The following is a 27206-nucleotide window of genomic DNA, read 5'->3' on the forward strand; positions in this document are numbered from 1 at the left end:
GACAGATGTAAACAGGAGTGTCCGACGCTCTGTTCATTCCAGGAGCTGGGTCTGAGCAAGCTGGGTCGGTGACACATACGTGTGTAAATAAAAGGTATCTTGGTGATGGGAAATCAGCCTCCATGGAGTTGTTTCACCCTTGACTGCCTTGTCTATCACAAATCTATTAAGTCTAGCTTTCATGCTACTTTCCAGGGAAGAGATTTGCACAGAATAACAGCTGTCGGAGAAAACAAAACACCCTCCTGATTCCGTTTGTCAAAGCGAGACTTCTTACTGTTTAAACTTTGCCCAGTTGTACGGCGCAGTAGCAGCAGATAATGGGAGGCAGTGCCGTGGTGATAATGTCACTGGACAAGTTATCCAGAGACAAGTTATTCTGGAAGCACGTGTTTGAATCCCACCAGAGCACCTGATGGAATTTGGGTTCAGTAAATGTATGGAATTGCACGTCTCAATGACGATCGGGAATTGTTTATTATAAATGGTTCGCTTGTATCCTGTCCTCTACTGGTCTGGTCTACATCTGATTCCAGACCCACAGTGATGGGGCTGGCTCTGTCATGGTCCAAACAAGCTGCTCCAATCAATGGCCAATTAGGGATGGGCAATAAATGCTAAGCGAAGCCAGCATTCCGTGAATGGATATATTTAAAAGCATTACAGTGTGCTTCAGCCACTACTGATCACATTTTTAATTTGGTAATGTATTATTTGGAGGGCTTTACTTTCATCCAGCCTCTTATTGTTGCCCGATGCTAAACCTCAGCCTTTTGAAGGAAGTGAAAGAGCTTTGATCGAATGCTCCCCAAATTGTCCCAGTTTTTAAATGTTTTCCATGTAATGTTGTTTTGTTTTCCTCTTACAAAATGACTGACATTTCTTAAATATTTATAGCACAACAGTCCGATGCTTACACTCAGCTTCAGGGATAAGCAGCTTAGAACATAGAACATAGAACAGTACAGCACAGAACAGGCCCTTCAGCCCACGACGTTGTGCCGACCATTGATCCTCATGTATGCACCCTCAAATTTCTGTGACCATATGCATGTCCAGCAGTCTCTTAAATGTCCCCAATGACCTTGCGTCCACAACTGCTGCTGGCAACGCATTCCATGCCCTCACAACTCCTTGTGACAGTCTCAGTGTTTTAACGGTGTCTGTAACACTGTAGGCTTTGACTTGAAGTGGGGGCAGTTGTTGGAGCTGCATGAACTCAAACACAACATTTACCCCACCCCACCCTCCATCCGCCCCAGTGCTTGCAATGATATCATCAGGATAAGACTTTCCCATTTAAATTAGACTGTGTTCCTGAAACAAGGGCATCTTCCCCAGCCCCAAATGCAGGCACTTCCCTTCAGGCCAGTGTTGGGAATGTAATGTCAATGTTCACCCCCATCAGGCCTATAATTTCTGCATGCATGCCCCTAGCAGGGCAGCACGGTGGCTCAGTGGTTAACATTGCTGCCTCACAACGTCAGGAACCTGGGTTCAACCCCACCCTCGGGATTGTGTGGAGTTTGCACGTTCTCCCCGTGTCTGTGTGGGTTTCCTTCGGGTGCTCCAGTTTCCTCCCACAGTCCAAAGATGTGCAGGTTAGGTGGGAAATTCAGAGAAAGGGTTGGATGCTTTTTGGAGGGTCATTGTGGATCTGATGGGCTGAATGGCCTGCTTCAGCACTGCAGGCATTCTATGATGCCGTGCTGTCCCTCCGACCAGATAGACCTGGTAAAATTCTAACAGGAGCAGAACAGGGTAAACGCAGGAAGGTAAAGTCACCGAAGTCCCTGAGTACTGTGGGGCTGCTCTCTCATTAGAGAGAGGGGGAGAGACGGAGATGTCTAGTGGTGGTCTAACCTGAGGGGCACCACGCCTCGGGAGCGGTTGAGAAGGAGAGACCTTCAACCAGTGCAGAAACCTGTTCAAGTTCCCCTGGACTCCAGCTGGATCGTCCATTAAAATCAGACCCCACCGCTATTTCACTGTTATCATGAACTGTGACAATTATTGAGCATTCTAGAATAACTCTTCTTCAGTGAATCGTTGAGTATTTGCTGTCATGGAGAACATTTTAGAATGACAATGGACGAGCGTTGTAGGTAGCCTGGCACTGGTATGACAGAGCCAGTGGGTATGAACACTGGTGCCCAGCTGGACAGATGCTGAGGATTCAAGATAGTAAAGTGTGAAGCTGGATGAACACAGCAGGCCAAGCAGCATCTCAGGAGCACAAAAGCTGACGTTTCGGGCCTAGACCCTTCATCAGAGAGGGGGATGGGGTGAGGGTTCTGGAATAAATAGGGAGAGAGGGGGAGGCGGCCCAAAGATGGAGAGAAAACAAGATAGGTAGAGAGGAGAGTGTAGGTGAGGAGGTAGGGAGGGGATAGGTCAGTCCAGGGAAGATGGACAGGTCAAGGAGGTGGGATGAGGTGGTAGGTAGGAAATGGAGATGTGGCTTGAGGTGGGAGGAAGGGAAGGGTGAGAGGAAGAACAGGTTAGGGAAGCAGAGACAGGCTGGGCTGGTTTTGGGGTGCAGTGCGGAGAGGGGACGAACTGGGCTGGTTTTGGGATGCAGTGGGGGAAGTAGAGATTTTGAAGCTGGTGAAGTCCACATTGATACCATTGGGCTGCAGGGTTCCCAAGCGGAATATGAGTTGCTGTTCCTGCAACCTTCGGGTGGCATCATTGTGGCACTGCAGGAGGCCCATGACGGACATGTCGTCTGAGGAATGTTCCTGCAACCTTCGGGTGGCATCATTGTGGCACTGCAGGAGGCCCATGACGGACATGTCGTCTGAGGAATGGGAGGGGGAGTGGAAATGGTTCGCGACTGGGAGGTGCAGTTGTTTATTGCGAACCGAGCGGACGTGTTCTGCAAAGCGGTCCCCAAGCCTCTGCTTGGTTTCCCCAATGTAGAGGAAGCCACACCGGGTGCAATGGATACAATATACCACATTGGCAGATGTGCAATGGAAGGTCATCTTGGGGCCTGGGATAGGGGTGAGGGAGGAGGTGTGGGGGCAAGTGTAGCACTTCCTGCGGTTGCAGGGGAAGGTGCCAGGTATGGTGGGGTTGGAGGGAAGTGTGGAGCGGACAAGGGAGTCGCGGTGAGAGTGATCTCTCCGGAAGGCAGACAACGGTGGGGATGGAAAAATGTCTTGGGTGATGGGGTCAGATTGTAGATGGCGGAAGTGTCGGAGGATGATACGTTGTATCCGGAGGTTGGTGGGGTGGTATGTGAGAACGAGGGGGATCCTCTGGGGGCGGTTGTGGCAGGGCGAGGTGTGAGGGATGTGTTGCAGGAAATGCGGGAGACGCGGTCAAGGGCGTTCTCGATCACTGCGGGGGGAAAGTTGCGGTCCTTGAAGAACGTGGACATCTGGGATGTGCGGGAGTGGAATGCCTCATCCTGGGAGCAGATGCGGCGGAGGCGGAGGAATTGGGAACAGGGGATGGAATTTTTGCAGGAGGGTGGGTGGGAGGAGGTGTATTCTAGGTAGCTGTGGGAGTCAGTGGGCTTGAAATGGACATCAGTTTCTAGCTGGTGACCTGAGATGGAGACTGAGAGGTCCAGGAAGGTGAGGGATGTGTTGGAGATGGCCCAGGTGAACTTGAGGTTGGGGTGGAAGGTGTTTGTAAAGTGGATGAACTGTTCGAGCTCCTCTGGGGTGCAAGAGGCAGCGCCGCTACAGTCTTCGATGTAACGGAGGAAGAGGTGGGGTTTGGGGCCAGTGTAGGTGCGGAAGAGGGACTGTTCCACGTAACCGACAAAGAGGCAGGCATAGCTTGGGCCCAAGCGGGTACCCATGGCCACCCCCTTTGTCTGTAGGAAGTGGGAGGAATCAAAAGAGAACTTGTTGAGGGTGATGACGAGTTCAGCTAGGCGGATGAGGGTTTTGGTGGAGGGGGATTGGTCGGGCCTGCGGGACAGGAAGAAGCGGAGGGCCTTGAGGCCATCTGCATGAGGAATACAGGTGTATAAGGGACTGGACGTCCATGGTGGAAATGAGGTGTTGGGGGCCAGGGAATTGGAAGTCCTGGAGGAAGTGGAGGGCGTGGGTGATGTCACAGATGTAGGTGGGGAGTTCCTGGACCAAAGGGGAGAAAATGGAGTCCCCTATTCCCAATTCCTCCGCCTCTGCTGCATCTGCTCCCAGGATGAGGCATTCCACTCCCGCACATCCCAGATGTCCACGTTCTTCAAGGACCGCAACTTGCCCCCCACAGTGGTCGAGAACGCCCTTGACCGCGTCTCCCGCATTTCCCGCAACACATCCCTCACACCCCGCCCCCGACACAACCGCCCAAAGAGGATCCCCCTCGTTCTCACACACCACCCCACCAACCTCCGGATACAACGCATCATCCTCCGACACTTCCGCCATCTACAATCCGACCCCACTGCCCAAACTATTTTTCCATCCCTACCCTTGTCTGCTTCCGGAGAGACCACTCTCTCCGTGACTCCCTTGTTCGCTCCACACTCCCCTCCAACCCCACCACGCCCGGCACCTTCCCCTGCATCCGCAGGAAATGCGATACTTGCCCCTACACCTCCTCCCTCACCCCCATCCCAGGCCCCAAGATGACTTTCCATATCAAGCAGGTGTTCACCTGCACATCTGCCAATGTGGTATATTGTATCCATTGTACCCGGTGTGGCTTCCTCTACATTGGGGAAACCAAGCGGAGGCTTGGGGGCCGCTTTGCAGAACACCTCCACTTGGTTCGCAATAAACAACTGCACCTCCCAGTCGCGAACCATTTCCATTCCCCCTCCCATTCCTCAGACGACATGTCCGTCGTGGGCCTCCTGCAGTGCCACAATGATGCCACTCGAAGGTTGCAGGAACAGCAACTCATATTCCGCTTGGGAACCCTGCAGCCCAATGGTATCAATGTGGACTTCACAAGTTTCAAAATCTCCCCTCCCCCCACTGCATCCCCAAACCAGCCCAGCCTGTCTCTGCCTCCCTAACCTGTTCTTCCTCTCACCCATCCCTTCCTCCCACCTCAAGCCGCACCTCCATTTCCTACCTCCTAACCTCATCCCACCTCCTTGACCGGTCCATCTTCCCTGGACTGACATATCCCCTCCCTACCTCCCCACCTATACTCTCCTCTCCACCTATCTTCTTTTCTCTCCATCTTCGGTCCGCCTCCTCCTCTCTCCCTATTTATTCCAGAACCCTCACCCCATCCCCCTCTCTGATGATTGGGAGGATAATGTCCAGCTTGTGGTGACCACAGATAACATGAGAAAAGTCGGAAGAGAAAGCAGGGAAAGGGGGTTGAGAAATGAAGGAATTGTCAACTTGGCCTTTACCCAACGGTGAGCACTGTCGTTGATGCCGCAGCAAGGGGCCATCTCTGTTTTACTAACTCCCACCTGAAGGGGTATCAGACTGGGATCGAGGGAAGTATCTGGTGGGCTCATTCAGGACTCAGTGCTGGGGCTATTTAACGGCTCCATGAGAAGTGGTCAATGTGATTCCAGACTGAGAGAGGGAGTGGAATCAGCAGAGGCACCTCTGAAATGACAGTGATTTAGATGGGATAGAAACGTGGGGGGTAAAACAGGAGGTCACATCATTTTAATATGCTACAAAGAAATTACGGATGCTGGGCAGGCTGTACAAAAGTTGTTGAAATAGCGTCGGGGGTCCTTGTAAACTGAAAAGTTATAAGACCTCGGCCAAAAAGAAATCAATCAGGCGTGGAGCATAGTTGCATAGTGGGCTGTGTAACATGTGAGTCTGGGGATGTATTGATCAAACTTTGCAACGTTGTAGTCAGACTGCAATATGGATTCTTCCTCCACCAAGAAGCAACAAAAACAATGCTTAAGGGCTGCAGGCAGTCCATAGAGAAAATTCACAAGGGCTGCTGTACGGTGTCTGGAGCTTGTGCGGGAGGAGAGACTTGATAGGCGCTAGTTTCTTTGTGAAGTGGTAATCTTATAACCCTGGGCCAGATTGCCAAATCTTTCCAAACGTCTGGGGAGGGAACCAATAACTTGTTTCAAATAAAGTGTGAGATAATTTTGATGGTAATTTATTGTTGCATGTAATTATGAAAATACAGTAAAATGTATAGACATCTCCATGAGCCAGCATCATTTTAATTACATAAATTTTAAAAATAAATAATTCATACAAAGTTAGGGCAAATTACATCTTTGGTTCTGCTCATGGCTTCTTGATTTCCCAAGTGGCTACGGGATGTCACCACACACTACACCCAGCGAAGGGTGAGGATGGAACACCAAGCCGGAACCAGCCCCTGCCACTGCTGACCAGATCCAGAACAGAGCTCTGCCACAGCCACCTCAACGCCCCGGATATTCCAGCTGCTGCTATAGCCAGGAGACTGTCCCAACTCTCTCCTCAAGGACCAGGGTCCACCTCAACTTCCGAGAACCAGTGGACCGTCCACATTAACTCCCAAGGACCGAGGGGCCATTTGTTCCCCTGCCTTCGCAGGCAACCCTGAAACATCGGAGGAAGACAACACACTCCAATGCATCGATGCTGGATAGACATGCCCAAGCTACAAACGCTACAGACATGAGGAATGGAACAGATCCACTGCTCAACATCCCAGCAACCTCTCTCCACTACTGCATCACAGAAAGAAGAAAAAATTAATTTGATTCAAAAGTTAATTGTAGAAAAAATTAAAAATTAGTGTTTTGGGCACTTGCCAAGATCCCTCCAATTTGCAACAACAGAATTAATGTTACAGTACGGTGTTAGAATTATGAAACAATCTATTTATGTTTATAAAAGTTAAAGATACAATAATCTCATAGCTGGTAGGGGTTTAACCTGGGGGTCAGCACATTTCAGGTGAGGGGGAGATTCCTTCATTGCAACTTCAGCTGGTCACAAACCAGCCTTCCAGCCAACTGAGCTAACAAATCACTCCTTGACTATTTTTGCAAGGTATATTCTAACATCCAGAATTAGCCTGAGGTGCGTGTGGAAAACCGACAAACTGTTGATCAAAACCCCACATCAAGTCAGAAATGGAGGCAAGGAAAATCCCATTGATTTCCCAGAAATCCACCAGACATTAGTGACACTGCGGGTCATTAAAAATCATGAAATTTTTACATGTAATTCCAATTCTTCTCTTTCAAAGACCCAGCTTTGTAACTCCCTGAAAAGTTACTCTGACGTGGACTCTCAAAATTACTCACATAGTGAACCTGAAAGTTCATTCTCTCAATAAGTTCCATACTCTCTGATTCTGAAACTGCTCTCTAGTGCCTACTAGGGGACACCTTTTCAGTTCATCTGCAAACTGAGCTTCAGCAAACTTATACTGCCTGTATGTCTCCCTGAGCTCTTAATCTTGCTCAGCTGCACCAAGCAAATATTGCCTTGAGAACTTATTTCACCATACTCTCTTCCGCGCTGAGCTATTAATGCCTCCAAGTCCCCGCTGGCTTTCAGAACACTTTCCGAGCTCTTGCCCCAATATTTAGCTGAAATTACCAGCTAAATTCAACTGAAAAGAACCAAAGGCCTCCAGCTGCTTTCTCAGCACCACTTTCGTGTTTCGAGCTTATTTCTTTACATACTCCCTGCCTTATTAACTCCAGCTGACTCTAACCCTTGAATTGTTCTTTAAATGACACTTGAAATTTTTATTGGAAACCTCACGACAAGCCCTGCCCTTGCTCCTGGACAAGATGGAATGTAGCAACTATAGGAATGGTTGAATACAACAAAGTGTTGCAACACTGTTCCAAGAATGTTATAATATGCAGCTTAGGGCCTTCTGTGGCACTGTGGTATTGTTCGCACCCCCCACCCTCCACACCTGCGATGCCCGGGTTCCTGCTCTAGAGGCGTGTGATGGCACCTCTGAACAGATCGTTTAAAAACTGTTCTAAAATGATACTCAGATTGCTGGCTTGTATGGAACAAATGTATACAAAAAACGGATTTCACTACAAGAGGAGCAGGAAAGTTGACGTTTCGGGTCGAGACCCTCCTTGTGCTCCTCCAGCTCCACGCTGTGTTATCTCTGACTGCAGCATCGGCAGTCCTTACTGTCTCTGATTTCATTACAGGATGCGCTAAAGTTGCAAACACAGTTAATCGGAATATTTCGTTGAATGAGGCTGGCAATAGGATGGTGAAAAATTTGTAGAAGGGATTTGAGGGAATAAAAAAGGCTAATAGTGATCAGCAAATGCGGTAAGCCCCCAGATAGAATACAAAAGCAGCGACCTTGGGATTGTTTAAAAGATGAATGAGATATTGGATGAGCGTAGGCATGCCTTGATGAATGGTTTTAGATGGTCTAAATGACCCTCCTTAAATATGAAAATATCAACACTTAAAGATCAAAAGACCTGGGGTAGTAGGACATTAGATATGAGCAGTAGGAGGCCATTCAGCCCATTACGTCTTCTCTGCCATTTATGGCTGATCTGATAATCCTCAATAAAAACTCAGTAAAAATGCTGCCAACACTTTAGGGGTTGGGCAGTATCAGTGGAAAGAGAGACAGGGTTGAATGAGTGGTAATATTATGGGGCAGTAAAATGTATTGACATCGCTAGTTGAGACCACTATTAAAAAAGCTGATAACCAAAAACGCCATTGGACAGAGGTGTAAGAAACCCATTATGTATTCAGTGTGCTGCAATAGTTCATGAAAAATGGATTCATTAATGTCGTGGAGAATATAACTCAGGAAACCTATATTTAACAAAATGGTTCTGCAGATTTCCAGAGACATATTAAAAGTTTCCACTTCAGCGAGTCACATACTTTAATTGAGCGGTGTTGGAAGTATTGAGCTGTTTACGCAAAAAAAGGATGAAGTCATGTCTAAAAAAAGAATAAAAATTAACTGGTAGGACACCAATGTTGATGCAATGATTTCGCAATCAAAGTAGAAAGCTTTCGGTGAGTTTGCCTTGTCTGAGCCATGTGGTTTATTTGCTTTTTTGTTAAATTAAAGGATCACACATTTTAAGGCAAATAAGGGGGAATTTCTTCCCTCAGATAGTAGCGAATCTGTGGAATTCTTTGTTGCAGAGGCCAAGTTGAAATGTTAAAGAGTGAATATTTGTTCTGCTGATATGTAAGAAATTAGGTGCTAAGCTGCGCCGTGGGTGCCTCTGTCTCGCAGACAAATTGTGTAATCTAATTATACTCTGCTCTCTGTAAATGTTGAACTAAAGCTAAAAAGATACTGAACTGTCTAGTGCAGCGGTTGAGAATTGAGGAACTATGTACGCGTTGTTTTTGGGCAGCTGAACTTTGTCTCCAATGATAGGTGATTGAAGTCACTTATGATCACTGTTGCTAGGCAGATAACTATGGAGAAGTGCAAAAAATTGTATAGGTGACTAACTGTGATGTAAAATCCTATATAAAGGGAGGACAGTTCCCTTATTGGGTGGCATCAGTGCGCAATACGCCACGTATAGTGTGGAATTTGTAGAGTGATCCTCCACACTGTAAGCGCTTATTTAAATAAACGTTACTGTAAGTTACCTGCCTGTTGGTGCCGCGCATTTGTTCCAAGTGTAAAAAGAACTCAATAGGACAAAGCCACTAAGTATATTCGTGGCTGGGATAGGTTTTTAATCAGGAAGGGATAAAGGGTTATGGGGAAAAGGCAGGAAAGTGGAGTTGAGGATTATCAGATCAGCCATGATCTCATTGATTGGCGGTGCAGACCCGGTGCGCTGAATGGCCTACTTCTGCTCTTGTTTCTTTTTGTCTTAATTGTCAGTGTGATTATATTTTCTCAGTGCGATCTCAGGGATACTTGCAAACGAATTTTCATTTAGATGATCAATTTAGGCCAAAGTATTAATCTGACTCGCTCTGTCTCATCAGTCCTGAGTGAGAAAATTAGCAAAACTAATTTTAAAAGGAGATTGGATAGTTTCTTGAAGGAAATAAACTCTTGGGGTGACAGGGATAGAGCAGGAGTTGGGACCAACCAGATTGGCCTATAGAAAGCTGGCACAGATTCAGTGGGATGAATGGCCTCATTCCAGGCCATAATGACTCCATAAACTTAGTTCCCATAAAGTTAACCTATTCCCCAAAACCTGTCACTACAAGAATGACTCTGGTCACAAACCAATGACAAATAATAACAGAAATTGCTGGACAAACATAGCAGATCTGGCAGCATCTGTGGACAGAAAAGCAGTTATAATTTTGGGCCCAGTGACCCTTCAACCCTGCTTAGTCTCCCCAGTTATTTCTGATTTCCAGCATTCGTTGTTCTTTCTCTCAATATCATAAAAATAAAACAGAGTTGTGTGAGCTATGTAATTGAAACCATAGATGTATCTAGAATAGAAGTGATACATATTGAGAGATCACACCCTCATAGAATCCCTACAGTGTGGGAACAGGCCATTTGGCCCAATAAGTTTACACCGACTCCCTGAAGAGCACCCCCCTACCCTACGTGAGATAATAAAGTGTGAAGCTGGATGAACACAGCAGGCCAAGCAGCATCTCAGGAGCACAAAAGCTGATGTTTCGGGCCTAGACCCTTCATCAGAGAGGGGGATGGGGTGAGGGTTCTGGAATAAATAGGGAGAGAGGGGAAGGCAGACCGAGGATGGAGAGAAAAGAAGATAGGTGGAGAGGAGAGTATAGGTGGGGAGGTAGGGAGGGGATAGGTCAGTCCAGGGAAGACGGACAGGTCAAGGAGGTGGGATGAGATTAGTAGGTAGGAGATGGAGGTGTGGCTTGGGGTGGGAGGAAGGGATGGGTGAGAGGAAGAACAGGTTAGGGAGGCAGAGACAGGCTGGGCTGGTTTTGGGATGCAGTGGGGGGAGGTGATGAACTGGGCTGGTTTTGGGATGCTGTGGGGGACGGGGAGATTTTGAAGCTGGTGAAGTCCACATTGATACCATTGGGCTGCAGGGTTCCCAAGCGGAATATGAGTTGCTGTTCCTGCAACCTTCGGGTGGCATCATTGTGGCACTGCAGGAGGCCCATGACAGACATGTCGTCGAAAGAATGGGAGGGGGAGTTCAAATGGTTTGCGACTGGGAGGTGCAGTTGTTTATTGCGAACCGAGCGGAGGTGTTCTGCAAAACGGTCCCCAATGTAGAGGAAGCCACACCAGGTACAATGGATATAGTATACCACATTGGCAGATGTGCAGGTGAACCTCTGCTTAATCTGGAAAGCCATCTAGGGGCCCTCACCACCCAAGACATTTTTCCATCCCCACCCTTGTCTGCCTTCTGAGAGACCACTCTCTCCTTGTTCGCCCCACACTCCCCTCCAACTCCACCACACCCAGCACATTCCCCTGCAACCGCAGGAAGTGCTACACTTGCCCCCACACCTCCTCCCTCACCCCCATCGCAGGCCCCAAGATGACTTTCCACATTAAGCAGAGGTTCACCTGCACATCTGCCAATGTGGTATACTGTATCCATTGTACCCGGTGTGGCTTCCTCTACATCGGGGAAACCAAGCGGAGGCTTGGGGACCGCTTTGCAGAACACCTCTGCTTTGGTTCGCAACAAACAAGTGCACCTCCCAGTCGCGAACCATTTCAACTCCCCCTCCCATTCTTTCGATGACCTGTCCGTCATGGGCCTCCTGCAGTGCCACAATGATGCCACCCAAAGGTTGCAGGAACAGCAACTCATATTCCACTTGGGAACCCTGCAGCCCAATGGTGTCAATGTGGACTTCACAAGCTTCAAAATCTCCCCTCCCCCCACTGCATCCCAAAACCAGCCCAGCTCTTCCCCTCCCCCCACTGCATCCCAAAACCAGCCCAGCCTGTCTCTGCCTCCCTAACCTGTTCTTCCTCTCACCCATTCCTTCCTCCCACCTCAAGCCGCACCTCCATTTCCTACCTACTAACCTCATCCCACCTCCTTGACCTGTCCGTCTTCCCTGGACTGACCTATCCCCTCCCTACCTCCCCACCTATACTCTCCCCTCCACCTATCTTCTTTTCTCTCCATCTTCGGTCCGCCTCCCCCTCTCTCCATATTTATTCCAGAACCCTCACCCCATCCCCCTCTCTGATGAAGGGTCTAGGCCCAAAACGTCAGCTTTTGTGCTCCTGAGATGCTGCTTGGCCTGCTGTGTTCATCCAGCTCCACACTTTATTATCTTGAATTCTCCAGCATCTGCACTTCCCATTATCTCACCCCCTACCCTGTCCCCGGATTTCCGATGGCTAACCCACCTTAACTAAGCACTCCTGGACACTATGGGCAGTTTAGCCTGGCCTGGAGGAAGCCTATGTAGGTATGGGGAGAATGTATCTAAGAAGATGGTTGCCTGAGGCTGGAATTGAACCTGGGTCCCTGGTGGTGTGAGGTAGCAGTGCTACCCACTGAGCCACCTTGTGATGGTCTCTAATCAGGGCTGTCAGTGATGATCAGTCCCTATTTCCCAACCATTAATTTAAATTTGTTATCTTTAGTAGCAAATACCGTCCTTTGCGTTCTCAGTATCCTAGTGTTTCTTTTTAATCAGATCTGTCACCAAGCACCTTCCCCTTCTTTGAAAGGCTGAGAGAGGGAGTGTTTTGTTCAGTCCATCTCCTTTGCTAAAAGCAGTCCCTTGTTTCCAAGCTTCACAATTGTAGGTGATGTCCTTCATCTCCAATATGTGAAAATTATCAGACAGGTGTAAGGCAGAATAAGAGATGAGGGTTTCTACATGCCTGACTGGTTGGTTTAGTTTCAGTATCTCTCTTCCCCTTGGCTCGTGTTCCCACTCTCTGTTCTTACGTTTGAAGTTCCTGGTGCTTGTTATGAACACCAGGGACTTCATCTGCCCTCTGCCCTGGTTCATTCTCTGGCTCTCAGTCTGATTTCCCTGCTCTCCCTTCACCTGTTTCCGGGTCCTCACCCTGGGTCTGATTCGTGCTGAGGTCCTAGGCTCTGTCTGATGGCAGAGGTCGGTTCATGCAGATGGTTAAGTAATACATTGCATCTGTCCCTGGTTAGGCCCAAGTCAATCTAAAGGTGGGTGTGTAATTCTTATCTGAATGTGATGATGTATAGCACTGTGCATGGTGTTTCTTTTACTTTTTCACTGATGTACTCGATGTTGCAAGTTATTTCAGGTGAGAATACAAATTGCCACACATTTATGGCCCAGTATTTCAACTTGTACACTGTTTCTCTGAGTGAGAACTGTCTGATGGAACCTAACCCTGGCTGATACAGATGGGAAACTGTAACTGATTTAAAGTAGCTTCACTTTAGGAACGCAACCACAACTTTATGTACTGACCAGCAGCTCTGTATTTGTTATCACTATTGTTGGGATTAGAATAGTTAGACAGTTGTTTTTGACTGGCACAGACTCGATGGGCCTTTTTCTACTGTTGTAATCCTCTATGACTGTAAGGGCAGCACGGTGGCTCAGTGATTAGCACTGCAGCCTCACAGCACCAGGGACGTGGGTTCGATTCCAGCCTCAGGTGACTGTCTGTGTGGAGTTTGTACATTCTCCCCGTGTCTGTGTGGGTTCCCTCCGTGTGCTCGGGTTTCCTCCCACAGTCCAAAAGATGTGCAGGCTAGGTGGATTGGCTGTAGTGTTCAGGTGGGTCATGGGGAACATGTCAGTGTGGACTTGTTGGGCTGAAGGGCCTGGTTCCACAAGGTAGGGATTCTACGATTGTGGCAACACATCTGCAGATAAATGCTGACTGGTTGTCGATTGACCCAGAGGAATCCTTGGTTCTGAGAGACAGCATGGCCAACTTGGTAATGTCTGCATGTCCTTAGGACCAGTGTATTGCCTCCTACAAACCCCTCATGCAGAAGAGAGGATACAGCCAATTGAATTCTGATGACTGTGACTGAGTGAGAGGCGTGTGGAAACAGTGGGACAACCCATTGGGTTCTCTCTATGACCAGAACGCCATGTGCAGCCTTGAAGGTCTGGAGACCTTTAACACTCAAACCAGAGGCCGTGTGGATCAATGGCTCGAGAAGTCTGAGCAACTCCCAAGAAGGTGGGGGTTCCCTGTTGTGCTTTATTCCCAGATGAATGGATGGGGAAAAAGAGTGGAAGGGCGAAAGTCATTGGGGATTCGATTGTAAGGGGAGTAGATAGGTGGTTCTGCAGTCGAAAACGAGACTCCCAAATGGTATGTTGCCTCCCAGAGCACGGGTCAGGGATGTCTCAGATCAGCTGCAGAACATTCTGAAGGGGGAGGGTGAACAGCCAGTTGTCATGGTGCATATAGGTATCAATGATATAGGTAGAAAATGGGATGAGGTTCTACAAGCAGAATTTAGGGAGTTAGGAGCCAAGTTAAAAAGTAGGACCTCAAAGGTAGTAATCTCAGGATTGCTACCAGTGCCACGTGCTAGTCAGTGCAGAAATGAAAGAATAGCCAGGATGAATGTGTGGCTTGAGAGATGGTGCAGGAGGGAGGGGTTCAGATTTTTGGGACATTGGAACCGGTTCTGGGGGAGGTGGGACTATTACAAATCAGACGGTCTACACCTGGGCCAGACTGGAACCAAAGTCCTGGGGGTGCTTTTGCTAATGCTGTGAGGGAGGGTTTAAAGTAATGTGGCAGGGGGATGGGAACCAAATGAGGAGGTTAGTGGACAGTAAGGAGGTAGTAACAAAAGCCTGTAGGGAACTAGATAATGAAGTCAGTGTGTCTAAAGGGAAGAGTAGGCAGGGAGCAGATGATGAACGCAGAGGGACAGGTGGTCTGAGGTGCATTGGTTTTAGTGTGGGAAGTGTAGGAGGTAAGGCAGATGAACTTAGGGCTTGGATTAGTAGCTGGGAGTATGATGTTATTGCTATTACTGAGACTTGGTTGAGGGAAGGGCAAGATTGGCAAATAAATATCACAGGATATAGATGCTTCAGGCAGAATAGAGAGGGAGGTAAAAGGGGTGGAGGAGTTGCATTACTGGTCAAAGACGATATCACAGCCACACTGAAGGAGAGCCCCATGGAGGACTCGAGCTGTGAGACAATTTGGGTAGAACTCAGAAATAGGAAGGATGCGGTAACAATGCTGGGGCTGTACTACAGGCCTCCCAACAGCGAGCGTGAGATAGAGGTACAAATATGGAGACAGATAATGGAAAGATGTAGGAGCAACAGGGTGGTGGTGATGGGAGATTTTAATTTTCCCAACATTGACTGGGACTCACTTAGTGTTAGGTGTTTAGATGGAGCAGAATTTGTAAGGAGCATCCAGGAAGATTTTCGAGAGCTGTATGTGAATAGTCCAACTCAGGAAGGGGCCATCCTGGACCTGGTGTTGGGGAATAAGCCTGGCCAGGTGGTTGAAGTTTCAGTAGGGGATTACTTTGGGAATAGTGATCACAATTCTGTAAGTTTTAGAATACTGATAGACAAAGACGAGCGTGGTCCTAAAGGAAGCGTGCTAAATTGGGGGAAGACCTAGCACGATTCGACAGGAGCTGAGGAATGTGGATTGAGAGCAGCTGTTTGAGGGTGAACCCACATTTGATATGTGGGAGGCTTTTAAAGAGAGGTTGATTAGAGTGCAGGACAGATATGTCCCTGTGAAAATGAGGGATAAAAAGGGCAGGATTAGGGAACCATGGATGACAAATGAAACTGTGAGACTAGCAAAGATGAAAAAAGAGGTCTAGGTGACTGAAAACAGACAAAGCTTTGGAAGAATATCAGGAAAGTTGGACAAATATGCAACGAGGAATTAAGAGGGCTAAAAGGGGTCATGAAATATCTTTAGCAAACAGGGTTAAGGAAAATCTCAAAGCCTTTTATTCACACATAAGGAGCAAAAGGGTAACTAGAGAAAGGGTTGGCCCCCTCAAGGACAAAGGAGGCAAGTTTTGCGAGGACTCAGAAAATGAGTGAGATTCTTAATGAGTACTTTGCGTCGGTATTCACTGAGGAGAGGGACATGGTAGATGTTGAGGTTAGGGATAGATGTTTGATTACTTTAGGTCAAGTCAGCATAATGAGGGGGGAGGTGTTGGATATTCTAAAAGGCATTGGGGTGGACAAGTCCCCGGATGGATCTATCCCAGGTTACTGAGGGAAGCGAGAGAGGAAGTAGCTGGGGCCTTAACAGATATCTTTGCAGCATCCTTGAGCACTTGTGAGGTCCCGGAGGACTGGAGAGTTGCTAATGTTGTCCCCTTGTTTAAGAAGGGTAGCAAGGATAATCCAGGGAATTATAGACTGGTGAGCCTGATGTCAGTGGAAGGGAAGCTACTGGAGAAAATACTGAGGGTAGGATCTATTTACATTTGGAAGAAAATGTGGTTATTAGTGATAGTCAGCAGTGAAAGGCATTTGATAAGGTTCCCCATGGTAGGCTGATGGAGAAAGTGAAGTCACATGGGGTCCAGGGTGTGCTGGCTAGATGGATAGAGAACTGGCTGGGCAACAGGAGACAGAGAGTTGTAGAAGGGAGTTTCTCAAAATGGAGAACTGTACGCAGCATTCCAAAAGTCGTCGAACCAAAGTCCTCTACGACCGTAACATGACTTGCCAACTCTTGTACTCAATACCCCGTCCGATGAAGGAAAGCATGCCGTATGCCTTCTTGACCACCCTATTGACCTGTGTTGCCACCTTCAGGGAACAATGGACCTGAACACCCAGATCTCTCTGTTCATCAATTTTCCCTAGGACTTTTCCATTTACTGTATAGTTCGCCCTTGAATTAGATCTTCCAAAATGCATCACCTCGCATTTGCCCGGATTGAACTCCATCTGCCATTTCTCTGCCCAACTCTCCAGTCTATCTATATTCTGCTGCATTCTCCGACAGTCTCCTTCACTATCAGCTACTCCACCAATCTTAGTGTCATCTGCAAACTTGCTAATCAGATCATCTGTACCTTCCTCCAGATCATTTATGTATATCACAAACAACTTAACCCACCAATTCATTTACTTAGTGCTACTGTTCGACATTCCTCATAGCTGGTACTCCTGCCTTCATAGTGCCAGGATAAAAGATTACTGTCTGGAGGATTCACTTTCACACGAAAATATACCGGGGCATGTTTCCAAATGATAGCGCTGGGTTCTTCTCAAGTGCGTTCTCAAGAAAATTGCCCAGTTAAAGCCATTTGCAAAGACTGAGGCAGTGAAATTAATCTTAGGACATAATAACTTAGTGGCAGCCCCTGGAATGGGATGGTGTCTGACCCAGTTTGCCTGCTGGTGTGCATCAGGGCCATGATGGTAATTTTAGAACTCTACAGATACTCCTACCCGAAACGCATCTCACCCCAAATATTCCTCCTTTACACATTCTCAATTATAATGAGGTCAGCATCTTTACTTTTGTGGTCCCGAAGGTGTTGATCTTGATGTATCTGACTCTTTCCTGTAAATCTCTCTCTTGGCACTGGTGCTTTGGATAACGCCATCTAAGGGCTACATGTTCGACATGGAGAGAGTTTGAAGTCACACGACACCAGGTTATAGTCCAACAGGTTTATTTGAAATCACAAGCTTTCAGAGTACTGCCCCTATTTCAGGTGAAATCAAACAATTGATAAATAAATATATGATTTCAAAGAAGCCTATTGGGCTGTAACCCAGTGTTATGTGACCTCTGACCCTGTCCACCCAAGTCCGATACCAGCATCTCCACATCAGAGAGGCAGTTTCTGAAACACTCAGCTGTACGTGAATATATAACCAGAAATTACTTCAGGGGAGCTGCTGGCAAATATTTTAAAACAAGAGAATCGAAATGTAGAGATTTAGAAATAATCATATGACAATAATACTGCCTTGTACTAAGTTGCGTGGGGATTGACCTTATTCATATGCCAATGCGGGGGCTATAGACCGCTCCAGGCATAATTTAGTCAATTTTTATCAGACACATCAAAGTTGGCTTGTTCCAGCCCACAGTTTCTACAATAAATTTCTATTTGCTTCCTGATGTAGGAGTGCCGTCTGTTAACATGGTCAGGCTAGTAGGAGGTAACAGCACTGTGTGATTTAGCATTTGTGCAATAGGGCACAATGATTTCATTGAAGCCTCAGCTTCTTTTAATGAAAATACAAATCTTTAATAAAAATACAAATTTTCAATAAATCAAGTCTCCTAATGCATAGTAGAAAGGCGGAGCTCTCAGAAAAACAAATCACTGAACCTCTCTCTCGGAGGCGATAGGGAGCAGTTACTCAGGAATCAATGAGTTGTGCAATATTTTCATTACAGTGACAATATCGCACAAATAACGTGATTTAACCTCTGATGAAGGGTCTAGGCCCGAAACGTCAGCTTTTGTGCTCCTGAGATGCTGCTTGGCCTGCTGTGTTCATCCAGCCTCACATTTTACTATCTTGGAATCTCCAGCATCTGCAGTTCCCATTATCTCTGATTTTATTTAAAGTCACTTTACATGATGGCAGCACCATGGGTCTGGGTGGGATGCTGCAAAGGGGCGGTGTGGACTTGTTGGGCCGAAAGGCCTGTTTCCACACTGTAGGGAATCTAATCTAATCACTGCATTGTGTTGTTTGTTCTTGAATGACAGGAAATGCATTTCCTAAAGGACAGTGGGGGCCCTGTTGAGGATTGCTGCCTTCCTGTCTCTACAGGTGGTTTCGTGGTAATGTCACTCAGCTAGCTACCCAGAATCGTGGGCTAATGTTCTGGTAACATGGGTTCAGGTTCCACCCATGGCAAGGCAGTGAAATCTGAATTGAGTAAAAATTCACAAAAATACAGCTAGTTTAATATGTTCTGGAGAAAATTGCCCAATTAAAGCCATTCACTAAGACAATGGCAGCGAAATCGATCTTAAGAGGTAAGACACAGGAATTTATCGGAGCCTGTCTTATGCCTGATTTAGGTTTGAAATTAATGAAGGGGATGTTCTGCTGATTCACTGTCACATGCTTTGTGCTCAAGCTGCTGCTATAATTCATTTGTTTCCAGTTAGACAGTTAACTCGATGAAGTGACCTATAATTTGTAGCAAGTGCAAGAAACATGTAGCCATGAGCCCTTCAGTGTGACTAAGGGGCTGTTGTAACCCAACAGTTGGATACTCAGGATTGTGGGGAGATAGTTACCTGTCTGTTAACAAAGCTTTAGGTTCTCACTGTTCAGGTCTTTAAACTGCTCCACCAAAAAGATTAGATCCCCTACAGTGTGGGAACAGGCCCTTCGGCCCAACAAGTCCACACTGTCCCTTGGAGCATCCCACCAGACCCATCCCCCTATAACCCACACACCCCTGAACACTACAGGCAAGTTAGCATGGCAGATCCACCTAGGCTGCACATCTTTGGACTGGGGGAGGAAACCGGAGCACCCGGAGGAAACCCACGCAGACGCCGGGAGAATGTGCAAACTCTGCACAGACAGTCGCCCGAGGCTGGAACCAAACCCAGGTCCCTGGTGCTGTGAGGCTGCAGTGTTAACCACTGAGCCACCGTGCCGCCCACTAGTGGGCTCCTTCTTTATACGTTTAAGGTGAGGGAGGGAAGTTCAAAGGAGATGTGAGGGACAGGTTTTTTACGTAGAGACTGGTAGAAGTTTGGAACGTGTTGTTAGTGTTGGTGGTGGAGGCAGATGTGATAAGGGCATTTAAGGGACTTTCAGGTAAACACGTGAATATGCAAGGAATGGACAGATATAGACCAAGGGCAGGCAGAAGGGACAATATCGTGGGCTTAAGGGCCCATTCCCCTTCTGTACTGTTCCATGGCTACAGCATCTTAAGGGAGGACCTGACTGCAGTTTTCACTGATGCCTGCAGGGTGTTTTCCCCACCAACTGAGAGGCAGCCATGCCCCATTGGAAAGGAGAAGAGGTAGAAGCCAAAATTTGTTTTGCTCTGAAACAAACAAGAACAGAAACGTCTGGAGAAACTCAGCAGGGCTGGCAGCATCTGTGAAGAAAAAAATCAGAGTTAATGTTTTGGGTCCAGTGACCCTTGCTCAGAACCGGACCTGAAATGTTTACACTGATCTTTTCTTCACAGGTTCTGCCAGACCTGATGAGCTTTTCCAGCAGTTTCTGTTCTTGTTTCTGATTTACAGCATGCATAGTTCTTTTGGATTTTATTCAGTCTGATGCAAATTCACTTATAGCATGGAGGTCTTGTGACTCCCAGAAAAGACACCCTGGTCTTGAACAATGATGGTTCCCATCATTTCAGCATTTCATTGAAGCTTTTCATTTTGCACTCAACAGTGCACTTTGCAAGAATGCCAAAATAAAGGCAAACACCATTTTTCAGAAAATGAGAAAAGACTGATGGTTAGTTAACAAGTGTTGTTGTTACTGTATACTTCCGTATTTCTTGCAAATTGTCCTGATAAGTGTAAGATAAAAAATGTTTTCTTTTTTTCCTCAGCATTATTCAAGTTCTGTACAATGAAACAGCTGTAATCACAGGGTTATACAGCACAGAAACAGACCCTTTGGTCCAACTCATCCATGCTGACCAGATATCCTAAACTGATCAAGTACCATTTGCCAGCATTCGGCCCATATCCCTCTAAACCCTTCCAATTCATATACCAGAAGGTTCTAGTGGTACCAGCCTCTACTAATTCCTCTGCCAGCTCTTTCCATACATGCACCACTCTCTGTGTGAAAAAGTTGCCCATCAGGTCCTTTTTAAATCTTTCCCCTCACCTTATACCCATGCCCTCTTGTTTTGGACTCCCCTAACCTGGGGAAAAAGACCTCGGTTATTCACCCTATCTATGATTTTGTAAACCTCTATAAGGTTACCCCTTAGTTTCCGATGCTCCAGGGAAAATAGCCCCAGCCTATTCAGCCCCTCCCTATAACTCAACCCCTCCAATCCTGACAACATCCTTGTAAATCTTTTCTGAACCCTTTCAAGTTTCACAGCATCCTTCCTGTGGCAGGGAGATGAGAACTGAACACAGTATTCTATAAGTGGCTTAACTAATGTCCTGTACAGCTGCAATATAACCTCTTAACTCTGATACTCAATGTACTGACAAATAAAGACAAGCATAACCAAATGCCTTCTTCACTATTCAGTCCACCTGCAACTCCACTATCAAGGTACTATGAACCTGCACGCCAAGATCTCTTTGTTCAGTAACACTCTCCAAGACCTTACCATGAAGTGTATAAGCCCAGCACTGGTTTGCCTTTCCAAAATGTAACACCTCACATTTATCTAAACTGAACTCCATCTGCCACTCCTCGGCCCATTGGCCCATCTGAGCAAGGTCCCGTTGTACTCTTGAGATAACCTCCTTCACTGTCCACTGCACCACCTATTTAGCTGTCATTTGCAAACTTGCTAGCCATATCTCTTGTAATCACCTCCAAATTTTTAATATGAATGATGAAAAGCAGTGGACTCAGCACTGATCTTTGTGGCACACTGCTGGTTATAGGTCTTCAGTCTGAAAAGAAACCCTCTATCTCCTACCTTTGAGCCAATTTTGTGTCCAATGGCTTGTTCCCCCTGGATTCCATGTGATCCAACCTTACCAAGCAGTCTACCATGTGGAACCTTGTTGAATTCCTTGCTGGAGTCCGTTTAGGCAATATCTACTGCTCTACCTTCATCAAAACTGTTTGTTTACTTCTTCAAAAAGCTCATTCACGATAGTGAAACTCAATTTTGTACGCATAAAGCCATGTTGGCCATCCCTAATCAGTCCTCGTCTTTTCAAATGCATGTAAATCCTGTTTCTCAGAATCCCCTCCAACAACTCACCCACCACTGAGGTAAGGCTCACCGGGCTATAGTTCCCTGGCTTTTCCTTACCAATGGCACCACATTAGCCAACTTCCTGTCTTCCAGCGCCTCACACGTGGCTACGCTTAACAAATTCCTCTGCATCCAAGTCCTAAAACTGTGGCACTCCCAGGTAATAAAATGTGAGGCTGGATGAACACAGCAGGCCCAGCAGCATCTCAGGAGCACAAAAGCTGACGTTTCGGGCCTAGACCCTTCATCAGAGAGGGGGATGCGGTGAGGGTTCTGGAATAAATAGGGAGAGAGGGGGAGGCGGACCGAAGATGGAGAGAAAAGAAGATAGGTGGAGAGAGTATAGGTGGGGAGGTAGGGAGGGTATAGGTCAGTCCAGGGAAGACGGACAGGTCAAGGAGGTGGGATGAGGTTAGTCGGTAGGAGATGGAGGTGCGGCTTGGGGTGGCAGGAAGGGATGGGTGAGAGGAAGAACAGGTTAGGGATTATGTTTAAGAAGTTATAATTCCCAGCCATTAGGGGGAGCTATGGTGCAATCCCAACAAGGTGATCACAAGATAATAAAATGTGAGGCTGGATGAACACAGCAGGCCAAGCAGCATCTCAGGAGCACAAAAGCTGACGTTTCGGGCCTAGACCCTTCATCAGAGAGGGGGATGGGGGGAGGGAACTGGAATAAATAGGGAGAGAGGGGGAGGCGGACCGAAGATGGAGAGTAAAGAAGATAGGTGGAGAGAGTGTAGGTGGGGAGGTAGGGAGGGGATAGGTCAGTCCAGGGAAGACGGACAGGTCAAGGAGGTGGGATGAGGTTAGTAGGTAGATGGGGGTGCGGCTTGGTGTGGGAGGAAGGGATGGGTGAGAGGAAGAACCGGTTAGGGAGGCAGAGACAGGTTGGACTGGTTTTGGGATGCAGTGGGTGGGGGGGAAGAGCTGGGCTGGTTGTGTGGTGCAGTGGGGGGAGGGGACAAACTAGGCTGGTTTAGGGATGCAGTAGGGGAAGGGGAGATTTTGAAGCTGGTGAAGTCCACATTGATACCATTAGGCTGCAGGGTTCCCAGGCGGAATATGAGTTGCTGTTCCTGCAACCTTTGGGTGGCATCATTGTGGCACTGCAGGAGGCCCATGATGGACATGTCATCTAGAGAATGGGAGGGGGAGTGGAAATGGTTTGCGACTGGGAGGTGCAGTTGTTTGTTGTGATCACAGCTTTCTGATTTCTCAGTACCACCCAAATAACTTCACTGGATGTGCTCCCAGGAATATCCTCCCTAAGTACAACTGCAATGTTATCTTGACCAAAAATGCCGTCCTACTCTTGCGCTCCCCCCCGCCCCAACTTCTATCCTTCCCATAGTACCTATATCCTGGAACATTAAGCTGCCGGTGCTGCCCCTCTCTAAGTCACCTATCTGTAATTGCTATGAAACCCCAGCCCCATTTTCCCAATCATGCCCTGAGTTCATTTGCTTTACCTCTTGCATTGAAATAAATCCAATTTAATTCCAGCCTTACCTCATTCTCTGCCTTGCTCTTGCCTGCCTTGACTATTTAAGTTGCTCCTCAATTGCACCAACCTCAGACTTATCTCGTTTCTCACTGTCACTTTGTATCACAACCCCCCTGACTTTTACTAGTATAAAACCACCTGAGTAGCACCGGCAAATCTCCTCACCAGAATATGAGTCTCCTTCCAATTCAGGTGCAACCTGTCTTACACAGGTCACTTCTAGGCCACAAGAGATCCCAATGATCCAAAGATGTGAATCCCTGTCCCATGCACCAGTTTCTCAGCCACACAATCATCTGCACTCCTACCCTCACCAGTGCATGGCACCAGGAGTAATCAGTTATCACCACCTTTGAGGTCCTGCTTTTTAACCTCCTGCCTAATTTCCTGTATTTTCTGTGCAAAACCTGGTCCCTTTCTCTTCCCCTGTTATTGGTACTAATGTGTACAACTACCTGCGCTGGTCACTCTCCCCTTTGAGAATATTCTGCTCCCTGTCCGAGATACCCTTGACCCTAGCACCAGAGAGACAACATACCATTCTGATGTCTTGCTGTCGGTCGCAGAAAGGTCTGTTTGTGCTCCAGACTAGAGAACCCTCTATTACAATTGATTGCTTGGAACCTGATGTACCCTTTGTTGCAGTAGAGCCGGTCACAGTACCAGACACGTGGCTGTCAGTCCTATACTCCCTATACTGAGAGGCCATCGCTCCCCCCCACCTACAGTATCCATAACACATACCTGTTTGAGATGGGGGTAGCCAATGGAAACTGCTGTACTACCTGCCGACCTCTCCTAGAGGTAACCCATCTAAGTGACCGAACCTATGGTTTTTCTACTTTCCTGAAACTGCCATCACATCACCCATCACATTCCCAGTTCCTGTAAATTCCTCATTGTCCCTAACTGCCACTTCAACTGAACCATGCAATCCAATAGGATTCACATCCAAACACACTTCCTACAGACATAATCATCAGGAACATTGAAATTCTCCCTAACCTCTCACATTCAACATCACTCTGCTCAAGTTCATCTCTGCACCTTAAACAATTTGTTAAGCATTTCACTTAAGGTAGATATGACAAATGTTTTTAACAGAATTTTTTAAGCAAAGATGTTGGGAGATATGTGAAGGCCCACATAGGCCACAGATCAACCAAGATTTCATTGAATGATGGAACAGGCTCAAGGGGCTGAATGGCCTATCCCTGTTCCTATACTGTTGGTCACTTGGATGAAAATGGGACAGTAGTAATTTTAAAACCAAGAATACTGCACTTTGCACCCTATTTTCACTGTGATCCTTTATTGCTGAGGTAATTACAATGATAATGCACTCAACCTATTTGTGTGTAAACTGTACAGTTGTACAATCTTTATTCCCCAGCTTCAACTGAGAAGGAAGATTCTGAGAAGATGAGTTCATAGGAGAAATAATTGAAGCCTCTATTTGCAACAGTAAATATTTGAAATAATTAAATTCGGGTGAGGTGTAAATCAGATGGATTCTGTTAACAGCTCCACCTGATGAGGGGTAAAGCTGAGTCCTGTGTGATTTGTTTGAGAAGTTCAGCTCACATGTGGTCCGACTACAATCTGGTCTCAACTTGTGGACTTTGCCGCTCAGTGTCATTATCAGAACTCCCTCACGGTGAGCTGAAACAGTTGTTAAAGTGTAGGATTGACATGGTCTTGATTTTATTTTGCAAACAATATTTATTACAGAGAAGGAAAAATGCACAGAAGACAAGCAAAAAGAGGATGTACTTATCCACAAAATCCAGAAATTAGTGGAAAAAAGGGACTTTCTGGTGGAGGATGCAGAAGTGGAGAGATTAAGGTAAAACAGTAGATGATTACAGAGTTTGTTGTTTGTGATCTGTTTTCTATCTTGTTTGGTTTTGTCCCCTCTCTTGACAGGGAGGCTGATTCGAAAAGAAAATTACTGATGAGTAATAGAGCTTCAGTTCTTCTCAATGACCTCAGAGGTAACATGGTACATTTTAACAGTTTAAGAACATTGATTCAGGCAGCTGGCATTTGTAACTTAGATAGAACAGCAGCATTAATTGAAATGCACAGTAGTGCTTCATTGTAATATGAAGCATGTTATTCACCTGTGGGCATGGCGTATCAGATCATTATTGATTGGCACTTTATGGTTTTGTAATTTATTCGTGAAATATGAATACATTTGTAAGAGCAGCACAGTAGCTCAGTGGTTGCAACTGCAGCTTCACAGCACCAGGGACTTGGGTTCGATTCCAGCCAGAGGTAACTGTCTGTGTGGAGTTTGCACATTCTCCCTGTGTCTGCGTGGGTTTCCTCCAGGTGCTCCGGTTTCCTCCCACAGTCTGAAGGTGTACATGTTAGGTGGGTTGGCTGTGGGAAGTTGTGCAGGGTAGGTGGATGAGCCATGGGAAATGCAGGGTTATGGGGATAGAGTAGGGGGATACTCTTTGGAGGGTCGGTGTGGACTCAATGGGCCAAATAGCCTGCTCCCACACTGTAGGGATTCTATGAAATTTGTATAACTTCTGAAGAATGCTGGTTTGAATATTTCTATTCACAGTAAATATATGAATCTTTTCTAATGTAGTCCACTTTATCCACAATTCACATTAGGTCAATGCAGTTTTATTACAAGATCTGAGCATTTGGTTCAACCTGAAGCTCCGCTGCTTCTCCAGCGTTTTGTCAAATTCCCAGGCACAGACAGTGAGGACTCACTTTATAAATCACCTATGAGGCTGAACCCAATAAAAATTGTGTAGGGTAACAATCTAAACAATGCGATAGTCTGTAACATGGGATTTACTGGAAAAAAATAATTCAAACACATTCAATCTCAATACAATTCATCAACTATCATTGAACAAAAGTCCCCAAAATGATTAGCTGTCTCTCACATGGTGATTATGTTCTGTGTGATAAACAACCGATATTTATTGCCGTATACTACACTCTGTGCACAATGGGAAGACTGTAGTTTGTGAGACTGATTGGATACTAGGAAGTTAGATTAGCAGGACAATGCATGTTGCTGGCTATGTAGGGACTGAACTTAATGCAGGACACTATCACAACACTTACAGGACTTTGGGCGACTGCAAGCAATGGGAAGAGTAGGCGACAATGTTTATTACTCTCAAGTAATTTATAATCAAGTCTTTAGAAGCTGAAATCTAACATTTAGTGTGCATCATCTACAAGATGCACTGCAGAAATTCACCAATTCCAAAGCTGGGACCATTTCCATCTAGAAGGACAAGGACAGCAGATACACAGGAACACCACCCCTTGCAAGTTCCCCTCTAAGCCATTTGCTATCCTGACTTGGACATATACCACTGTTCCTTCACTGTAGCTGGGTCACAATTCTGGAATTACACTCCCCAACAGCAATTGTGGGTCTGCGTACAGCCAATAGAGTGGCTCAAGAAGGCAGATCACCAACACCTTCTCAAAGGCGACTTGGGACAGGCAATAAATGCTGACCCAGCCAGTGACACCCAGAACAGCAAACTTTGTTACATGCACTGTTGCTAATATTCTGCAGCTGAACAAACAGAAACTCATCAATAGAAACAACTAAAAATGATCTAACCGTTGGTGAGAAGGGTAAAAAAAAGATTTGTTTTCTGCAGGGAAAGAGAAGAGGACAAAGAAATGGAAGAGTTTCTCCAATCAAAGTTACGGCCACTGAAAAATCTACCTAAGGAGCCTTCAGGTAGGTCACAGCAAGTGCTGCGCTTGAGCTAATTAGCGCAAGGAACTTTTGGTCATTTGTATCAATAGTGAAAAGGTACTGAGGAAACTTAAAGGAGCAAAAGTCAAAATATCTACAGGACCCAATCCTACATCCTGGGGTCCTAAATGAGGTAGCTGCGGAGATGGTGGGCGCAGTGGTTATAAGCTTCCGAACTTCTCAAGATCCTGAAATATTCCCAGTAGGCTGGACATTAGCAAATGTAGCACTGTGTTTCTAGAAAGGGGGAGCAGA

The 27206-nt window shown here is 46.6% G+C and overlaps 1 protein-coding gene across 3 annotated transcripts in view; it reads left to right on the forward strand.

Moving 5' to 3' along the window:
* mpv17l (MPV17 mitochondrial membrane protein like) overlaps window positions 1–27206 on the forward strand; it is a 145285-nt gene that overhangs the window by 99182 nt on the left and 18897 nt on the right. For all 3 annotated transcript variants that reach the window (XM_059654192.1, XM_059654191.1, XM_059654190.1), the window contains exons 4-5: window positions 24929–25043; window positions 26851–26933. In XM_059654192.1, the coding sequence (XP_059510175.1) occupies window positions 24929–25043; window positions 26851–26933 (198 nt within the window). The remainder of the gene's footprint in view (window positions 1–24928; window positions 25044–26850; window positions 26934–27206) is intronic.

This window comes from Stegostoma tigrinum, chromosome 23, assembly GCF_030684315.1.
Source record: "Stegostoma tigrinum isolate sSteTig4 chromosome 23, sSteTig4.hap1, whole genome shotgun sequence".
Taxonomy (NCBI): Eukaryota; Metazoa; Chordata; class Chondrichthyes; order Orectolobiformes; family Stegostomatidae; genus Stegostoma; species Stegostoma tigrinum.